The sequence below is a fragment of the Hippocampus comes genome, unplaced genomic scaffold, assembly GCF_001891065.2.
Source record: "Hippocampus comes isolate QL1 unplaced genomic scaffold, H_comes_QL1_v1.1 scaffold699, whole genome shotgun sequence".
In the NCBI taxonomy this organism is placed as follows: domain Eukaryota; kingdom Metazoa; phylum Chordata; class Actinopteri; order Syngnathiformes; family Syngnathidae; genus Hippocampus; species Hippocampus comes.
Window position 1 is genome coordinate 327,313 of NW_017805822.1, and position 8,646 is coordinate 335,958.

Here is an 8,646-nt window from a genome sequence, read left to right on the forward strand (position 1 = left end):
TAGTAAGGCATTTTTAGCCGAAAAAAACGACAGTATCGTCAGGCGCTTTTGGCAAGAAAAAAACGAGCATGTATAGTAAGACGTTTTGAGCCGGAAAAAACGACCGAAAAAAACGACATAGTATAGTAAGCCGTTTTTAGCCGAAAAAAACGACCATGTATAGTCAGGCGTTTTTTGCCCCCCCAAACAACGAGCATCTATCGTAAGGTTCTTTTTTCGCCACTTGAGCTCATCAAGTGGCGATGCTTTCACAGTGTGACAGGGTGAAGAAGTCATTTGGACAGATGTGCTCGTAGCCACGTCATACCAGAGTCGCGGCGTGAGGTTGGTGGCGTCCACGTACTCCCCCCACAAGCAGGCTTCGCCGCCGATCACCAGCTTCTTCTGCGCCGCGGTTCCTAATTTGGGAAAAGATGGCAGAGTGAGCATTTGCCGACGCTCAAGTTCTCCTCATTGTTTTGGTTCCCTCAACAGGCTTACACTTCTTGGCACGGGAGATATCGGTGTTTGGTGTGCGAGTCAATGTTTTGGAGATCACACGTGCGTTTGCTTTCTTTGGCTTTCACGAGTTGGGGTCATGACTTCATGTGACTTCATGAGACGCAAATTGTGTTGGTTTTGGGTGGGGGTTTTTGGGGGCGGGATTTTGGGGGGGACACACCCTGGAAGTCCTGCGGGTCGGCCTTGTAATGGCCCCGCCAGTCCTGGCCGTAGGCGATACGGTTCAGGTACCAGGGGGTGGACAGCAGGGCCCGGTAACCGGCCGCGGTGACGTTGGCCATCTCATTGCGGTATTGCTGCCCGGTGCCTTTCCACACGTGGATGAGCGCGTCCGCCTTCAGCTACACAACACAAATAAGACAAGCGAGCGTGTCACACAGCGGGCGGGGCCGTCCGAAGGCCGACCGACGGGGGCGTTTGGCGGCCGGCTGCGCGTATCCTCCCCGCGTTCTGAAGTGTAAGCCTTTTGACGAATCCAGAGCACTCCGCCCCCTCCCTCCCCGATCCTACGCCCACGCTCCGGACTGACCGTTGAAGCTCAGAGGTTCCACCTTGTAGTACTTGAGCCAGTCCTGGGCGTAGCTAATGTAATCCAGGTACCAGGGTGCCGACAGGATGGCGCTGAATCCGGCCGCCGTCACGTTGCGCATTTCCTCGCCGGAGTCGGCGCCGCCCATCCACACGTGCACGACGGTGTCCCGCTCGAGCTGCAACGTGCCCGGCTTAGTGGCGCCGCTTGTACCCCGCTTCACTCCCGAGGCGCTTTATTGTTAGGTACGTACGACACACGCAACAAAGAAATCGGCCGCGGAAGAAACACTCGCCGCGAGGGTTTTCCGTTCAAAGTTGTCCAGATCAAGACTGAACTCGGTCAAAACGGGCTCGGTCTCTCGGTTGCTTCTTCCGAGAACGCCGACATAATAAGCTCCGTATTGAACACGACCGCCGCGTCGAAAACACGTTCACTGAAAACCGTACTTCAATCACTTTGAAAACAGCTTAACTCATTCACTGCCAAAGACGTCTTTAAACGTCTTTTCAGACTTGGTCTAGAATTGGCTGGCACTGAATGAGTTAAATGCCGTATTGTACTTGAACGTTACAACTGTTTTGAAAAAAAAAACGGACTGGAGTGGATTCAAAGCAAAACCAAAAAAAAAAACGTACAAGTCGAGGGCGCCCGTGCTCATTTGGAAAAGCACTGCTGCAAAACCTCCAATGCAACACACGTTAGCATTTCAGTCATGGGATCGAGACCTCGTTTGTTTTTCGATGACACCGAATGTTTTTCAAGGCTGGATTATCACGCGGCGCTACTTTCCGCCCCCGTTCGGCGCCAGCCTTTTATCGCTCACTTGACACGATTGATTTGGCTTCACGGTGTAATCGTTGCAGCGTCAACCCTTCATTTACCTTCACGCCGTTGTCGAAGACCTCCTGCCAGATGATGGAGCCCTTCTCGGTGGAGCTCACAATGTCCAAAAGCCTACGGCAAAGCAAAGGCATTTACGGTGACGCTCAGAGATTCAGTCTTGTGCGGCGCTCATTTCCCCACAATATAGACCCGCCCCCAGCCGAAAACCAAAATAGAAGTCATTCATTGATGGGATAATGACACCTAAATGGATTTGCTCAACAAATAAAAGAGCAACAAAGGGTCCGGCGTGTTCAATGACACTTTTTCCGCAGCAAAGCTTTGCGGAAAACGCCTTATTGGTGGCGTTGACGACAACGGGACGAAAATGTCACATCTTCCTCGCCCACCTTTGGATGTAAAGGGACTCCAGCTTGCTGTAGTTTTTCCCGAAGCCTTGCTGCTCCATGAACGTCCGGATATCGGGGTTGGACTTCCTGCAACGGGGAGAAGGCGTCGACTTTGGAGCGTCGCGGCCGAGAGACGTCGGCGTCGGCGTCGGGCGTACCAGCAGGTGAAGTCCACCTCGTCGCCGCCGAGGTGAACGTAGTCGTCGGGGAAGACGGCGGCCACCTCCCGGAAGAGGCGGCGCATGAAGTCGTACGTGCTGTTGAGAATGGGGTTGACCGGGCCGAAGCTCCCCGAGGGCCGGGAGCCGGCGAAGCACGGCGTCAGGAGACCCGCCTGTCCTGGGGAGGGACGGAGAGAGTCGTGTTGGACTTGAACAAATCCACGCGAGTGGGCTCTTCCCACATCCGCATTAGCGATGCATTGAAAGTGCGGGGAGAAAAAAAACGAGAGACAATCATCTCTGAACTCTCCAGCGCCGTAACTGTCTGAGAAGTGTTGGAAAACTCACGCTGCATAATGTCGCCTCAACGTTCACAGTCTGGATGTGTTTTTGTTTTGTGTGTGTGTTTTTTAAGACCGTAAGAACAGTGACTTGAGATGCCTGTGAGCAAGCCCGTTTCGTTGGAGATCGTGAGCTGTGATGTTTTGGAGACGCGCGCCTCAAGAACGCAACGCCGAGTACGGCGGCTGACGAGGGACGACGACAACAACCTTTCCCCCAAGACTGCGTGTGGCCCGGAGTGTCGAATTCGGGGATGACGCGGATGCCTCGCAGGCGAGCGAATTCGATGATGGTCTTCACGTCGGACGGGGTGTACACGTGAGTGTAAGGGTGGTACGCCCCCTGTAGGGGAAGGAGCAAAAAGTTGCGTTTCTTAACTGGCACAAAATGCAAAGCCAAATGAGTCAAATGAGCTTCATCAGCCGGCTATCGATTCGGATCCCATTCTGAGCAAGCATTTGGCATCCAAAGAGCTTTGGGAGTTCATCGAACAAATTAGCTCGTTTCTCAAACGCTGCTTAGGTGAGGCAAGCAATGGGAGCCAGTTCCTGTCTGTGTTTGTCAAGTCAATCAATGTTGTTGGACCGACGCGAGCAATCCAAACTTATCCGTGGCGCTCGGATAGCAAGGCGCTCGCCTCGCCATCCGCTGCGAACGTCATCGTTTGCCGACCTTCTGGCTGAGGTCCGGGAATGTTCGGCTCATGTACGGGAAGGATTGATCGTCGACAATGTGCCAGTGGAAGACATTAAACTTGTTCATTGCCATCGTTTCCTGGAGGGGGGGGGAAAGAGATGTTGTTTTGAAAAGTCACCAGCTTCAAATTTGACCTTTTGGTGGCTTACCAGATTGGCCAGAATGACTTTGACAGGCAGGAAGTGTCGCGAGGTGTCCAGCAAAAGGCCACGGTGTGCAAATCGGGGATAGTCGCTGATTTGGGTCCAATTGACGAGTTTCTGGAAAGACAAACACAAAGCTGAACGACACGAACAACACTGGTGAGGAATTGAAAATAGACTGCCAACGGGAATTTCATCATTTTAAGCATGAGCGCGTCCACTTACAGCCCCAAAGTCATCCTCGTACACCAACTGACTGAATGTTTCCAGACCTAAAAACAGATCCAAAGATATCTGGACTGGATTCAAATGGCAAGTTTGCAGAAAAGTGATTGCACTGTTTCCGTGTTGACGCAATGGTTGTTTTGCTTCCAAAATTCGAGCGTCCTTGTTCCTCTTTTAAACCGACAACATTTCAAGATTCAACAAGAGAGGATGAAAAAAAATATACATTTGAGGAAAAAGAGCGTACCACGCAAGGCGCCCCAGACTTTTGGCGCCTTCAGGATCGCAAAGGCCCGGTCCACCAACAGCTCATCTGAAGACACACGCATGTTGTTTTGTATTGGGCATGGCGTGACATTATTGAAGCACTCCGAGTAACTTTATAGTACACTAAAGTCATTCCGAGGAAGAAAAGGGTACCGCGGATCGACCGGAGACAGGAAACGGGACCCGTGACGCAAACTCGTTACGTCTCCGTCCTGCCGGGCTCAGCACCATATGACTTTATACAAAGTTGAAACGGCGCATCGACTGATATGTTTGCGAGAATGGACTGTAAAGCAATCGTGAGTCAATGATTGATGACCTTACATGACTCGTCAGACGTCACACTGGGGTACTGGTCGCACTCCGGCTCCGGGTCTGTAATCAATACCTGCAGTCCCATCAGTACAGGAAAGTCGGTCCTCCTGTCTCGTGCGCGTGGCCGCTCGGGTTTCACCCCGCCAAAAATGTACTTGTCGTACCTGGAAAGGAAAATACATTAAAAACAAAGGTGGGCGGGTGAAGGCATTTGACACCGTGTAGTCTCTGGCATGTGTAATATTTGCGACCGCACAGGGCGGCATCGCTCGGAGAACTGCTGTGGCAACATCTGGGAAGTCCGGCACTACGTTTTGGCTTTGTTTTTTTTTTTTTAGACTTGCATCACATCCGTAAAAGTGTCCTGATATGGCAACGGGTTTGATTTTGGATGAATACCTGAAAATCGACGAGGAAATACTGTAGTTGGATTGCAATCCTTGATTTTTCAGGTTTCTTCTCCGAAATCAACTTTTCAGTGTTTGTCCTCAAGTCGATTGTTGAGGTCGAAAGAACACGTTTTCAAGCGAAAACAGGCTCACCTCCTGTACGCGTCCTGCAGGAGGCTGCAGCTCGGCCCCGCCGACGACCCGTTGCCGTCCAACATTTGAAAGCTGGCGGCGGCCAACTTGAACGACACGTCGAAAGTGGCCACTCGCTGGGGTAGCGGCCACAACGACCCCCATTTGGAGGGCCGTGGGGACCGGGCGAGCTCCTCGTCGACCCGGGCGTCCTGCCGGAGACCCCAGCAGGACGACAAGACCCCCCACAGGACAAAAACGTTGGAGGAAAACATGACCCGGCGACGAGCGGACAGTAAAATGTCACGAGATGCGGACTGCGATCAGCAGCCGGGTAACGTCCAATGGGCGGGGCCAAAGGCACGCGGACACTTTGCGGAAGTGGAAGTTATGGTTAAAGGGGACGCTCTTTTTTCTTTTTTGAAATTAGTATTCTCCGTCGTCATCGCTGATATTTCGGCACAGTTTCCCCACTCACCGTCGAAACGTAATTTTTTGTGCGTCACTTGATTTTAGGGACGTTTCTTTGGAAGAGAATCACATTGTCCACTGGGTGTCACTGTTGTCACGTATTTCTGTCGCCAGCCAAAACATTTCCGTATTTTACTTGTCAGAAATGAGATTTTGAAACTTAAATTAGCGCCTTTGGCAAACGGATTGAGATCATTTCAATTTTATGTCCGTACAAAGACTGTTGTATGCCTCACTATACGAATGTGTCCAAATTAGTCATACAATAACACAGTAATAACCACGCAAACTCAAACAGAAATTCAACTCATTAAAATGTTTCAACCTCTTAAGGTATTTTAATACTGAATGGTACATTCATCCATGCATCCATTTTCTGATCCGCTTAATCCTCACATGGGTTGCGGGGGGGGGGGGTGCTGGAGCCTGCCGTCTTCGGGCAGTAGGCGGGGGACACCCTGAACTGGTTGCCAGCCAATCGCAAGGCACACATAGACGAACCACCCTCCGCGCTCACACTCACACCTCGGGACAATTTAGAGTGGTCAATCAGCCTGCCATGCATGTTTTTGGAACGTGGGAGGAACCGGAGTACCCGAAGAAAACCCACGCAGGCCCGGGGAGAACATGCAAACTCCACACAGGGAGGCAGGAGAGGGAATTCAAGCCGACGCGCTAATCACTTCACCACCGGGCCGCTCATTGACAACACACTTGGAAGCAAATCGGAGAGATGGACGTAGGTAGCGTGTTGGTGTATTAAAATCGAGTTCTGACAGCATTTTTTTTTTTTTTTTTTGCATGCCAACACCCCGCCCCCGCTTCCTCCTGCTCCCACTTGATTGGCTACGGGGGGGGGGGCGGCCAAGCACCGCCTACCGCCAACACCCCGCCCAATCAGCCCTTTTGCTTTGCACAGAGGCCAAGCGACAGCGCGCCGTGGTGCGTGGCCGTCGGGCTCAGCTGGAGCACAAGAGAAGAAGCGAGCGAGCGAGCAGCATCTCGTCAACATCGCCTCCAAAATCCACTTCTTCGTATCGTCGCGGAGGACCGGGCCGGGATTGCGCTCGGTGGTGACGGGAGAAGAAGAAGAAGAACCGGGGCCAGAGGAAAGCGCGAGGCAAGCGTTGCGGGCATGTCCGAGCAGTTCCGCGGGCGACGTTGAACTCCCGCGCACCCACGAAGAGGTCGGTCACACCATCGTTGTTTGAGCTTGCCTTTTCCAAAATCAATATGTTGCTTTAAAAGCATCAGATCGAGAGCGAGCAGCAAGATTGGCACCCCGCTCTATCAGGCACAGTGTCGAATGCAACAGGAACGAACACAAAGAGAGCGGCCACGAGAAGGATGTCAGTCGCCATTTCATCCTTGGAATAACGGACACAAATAGTTCAGATCTTGGCCAAAATGATTGATGAGCAATACAGTAGGTGCGAGATATTCATACCACTGTGTGTGTGTGTGTGTGTGTGTGTGTATATTGATTGATTGATGGGGCGGGGGCTCTCGCATCAATGGGTCCCTTTAAATTTCTCGAATCGATCGATGTATTCTTTGATGCAGGAATATCCACTGGCTAAATGTATCCATTTCCAGTTTGTAAGATCCCGTCGCAGCGGTTGCGTTTCTTCCAAAATGATCAGCAACTCTCAAATGAAGCGTTGATCATAGTCTCAGAGGGCCTGTTCCCTGTCAACAATAGCTTTGTGTTCAACAAACACGGCCACATTTCACAGTGACGAGCGACATTTGGGAGTCGATCGAGACCGGGTGATGATTTCGCTGTAGGCAGAGTCAATACAAGTCGTTCGGCGACCAGAGAACGCTCTCATCGGGGCCCTCCCCGTGTCCTTGCTTGGCACTTGGGGGCTTCTTCTCACTGTTTGATGGTGACTCCAAACTGAAAGAAAGAAAAAAAAAGCTTGTTTACTCACACGTATTCTGCAATTAGGGGCACGACGGCGTCCTCGTCGCGAGAAAGGCCGGCGTGAGCGGCGTACGGTCGGAACCTGACCCCCCCGCTTTTCTTTGCAGGATTCCAATGAAAATGTCAGCGCGCGTCCACGAGAGCCGGAAGTCGCGGGCCAGCGCGGGCTCGGCCAACATCTACCTGTTCCACAAGTCGTCGTACGCCGACAGCGTCCTGGTGCACCTGAACTCCCTGCGGCGGCAGCGCCTGTTCACCGACGCGCTCCTCCGCGCCGGCGGCCGCTCCTTCCCGTGCCACCGCGCCGTGCTGGCCGCCTGCAGCCGCTACTTCGAGGCGGCGTTCGGCGGCGGGCTGCGCGAGAGCCGGGCCGGCGAGGTGGACTTCGGCGACTCGCTGCGCCCGGAGGTGCTGGAGCTGCTGCTGGACTACGCGTACACGTCGCGCGTGCTCATCGACGAGGAGAACGCCGAGTCGCTGCTGGAGGCCGGCGACATGCTGGAGTTCCAAGACATCCGCGACGCCTGCGCCCAGTTCCTGGAGCGCAGGCTGCACCCGTCCAACTGCCTGGGCATGCTGCTGCTCTCCGACGCCCACCGGTGCGCCGGGCTGTCCGAGCTCTCGTGGAGCATGTGCCTGGGCAACTTCGCCGCCATTCGCAAGACGGAGGACTTCCGACGGCTGCCCAAGGACACGGCCGTGCGGCTCCTGTCCCACGAAGAGCTGGAGACGGAGGACGAGCGGCCGGTGTACGAGGCGGCCCTCAGCTGGGTCAACCACGACCCGGAGGGGCGCCGGCGCCACCTGCCGGAGCTCCTGGGGGCGGTGCGCCTGGCGCTGCTGCCCGCCCTCTTCCTGACGGAGAACGTCTCCGGCGAGGAGCTGATCCGGGCACAGGCCGGGAGCAAGGAGCTGGTGGACGAGGCCATCCGCTGCAAGCTGCGCGACGAGGGCGGCGGCCGCTGCGCCCGGCCCCGCAGGGCCGGCCACGCCCTCTTCCTCCTCGGCGGCCGGACTTTCATGTGCGACAAGCTGTACCTGGTGGACCAGAAGGCCAAGGAGATCGTCCCCAAAGCGGACATCCCCAGCCCCCGCAAGGAATTCAGCGCCTGCGCCATCGGCTGCAAGGTGTACATCACGGGGGGGCGGGGCTCGGAGAACGGCGTCTCCAAGGACGTGTGGGTCTACGACACGCTGGGCGAGGACTGGTCCAAGGCGGCGCCCATGCTCATCGCCCGCTTCGGCCACGGCTCGGCCCAACTCAAGCGCCGCCTGTACGCGGTGGGCGGCCACACGGCGGCCGCCGGCTGCCC

At 54.6% G+C, this 8,646-nt stretch overlaps 2 protein-coding genes across 4 annotated transcripts in view; one reads left to right on the forward strand and one right to left on the reverse strand.

Moving 5' to 3' along the window:
• Window positions 1-6,156, reverse strand: part of hexb (hexosaminidase B (beta polypeptide)) — a 20,220-nt gene extending 14,064 nt beyond the window's left edge. The window contains exons 1-13 of one of the 3 annotated variants that reach the window (XM_019886115.1): window positions 6,121-6,152; window positions 4,957-5,641; window positions 4,424-4,578; window positions 4,080-4,145; window positions 3,833-3,879; window positions 3,614-3,724; window positions 3,441-3,542; window positions 2,978-3,110; window positions 2,424-2,604; window positions 2,266-2,352; window positions 1,915-1,987; window positions 662-842; window positions 308-398 (exon numbers count right to left, since the gene is read on the reverse strand). In XM_019886115.1, coding sequence (XP_019741674.1) covers window positions 308-398; window positions 662-842; window positions 1,915-1,987; window positions 2,266-2,352; window positions 2,424-2,604; window positions 2,978-3,110; window positions 3,441-3,542; window positions 3,614-3,724; window positions 3,833-3,879; window positions 4,080-4,145; window positions 4,424-4,578; window positions 4,957-5,210 — 1,481 coding nt within the window. In that variant the 5' untranslated portion in view covers window positions 5,211-5,641; window positions 6,121-6,152. Of the gene's footprint in view, window positions 1-307; window positions 399-661; window positions 843-1,030; window positions 1,209-1,914; window positions 1,988-2,265; window positions 2,353-2,423; window positions 2,605-2,977; window positions 3,111-3,440; window positions 3,543-3,613; window positions 3,725-3,832; window positions 3,880-4,079; window positions 4,146-4,423; window positions 4,579-4,956; window positions 5,642-6,120 lie in introns of those variants that run through there. The other 2 variants (XM_019886116.1, XM_019886117.1) reach the window with 2 other exon arrangements.
• A 1,288-nt stretch (window positions 6,157-7,444) lies between these two features.
• enc1 (ectodermal-neural cortex 1) overlaps window positions 7,445-8,646 on the forward strand; it is a 2,004-nt gene continuing 802 nt past the window's right edge. Inside the window, exon 1 of the mRNA XM_019886126.1 lies at window positions 7,445-8,644. Within this exon, the coding sequence (XP_019741685.1) occupies window positions 7,448-8,644 (1,197 nt within the window). The 5' untranslated portion in view covers window positions 7,445-7,447. The remainder of the gene's footprint in view (window positions 8,645-8,646) is intronic.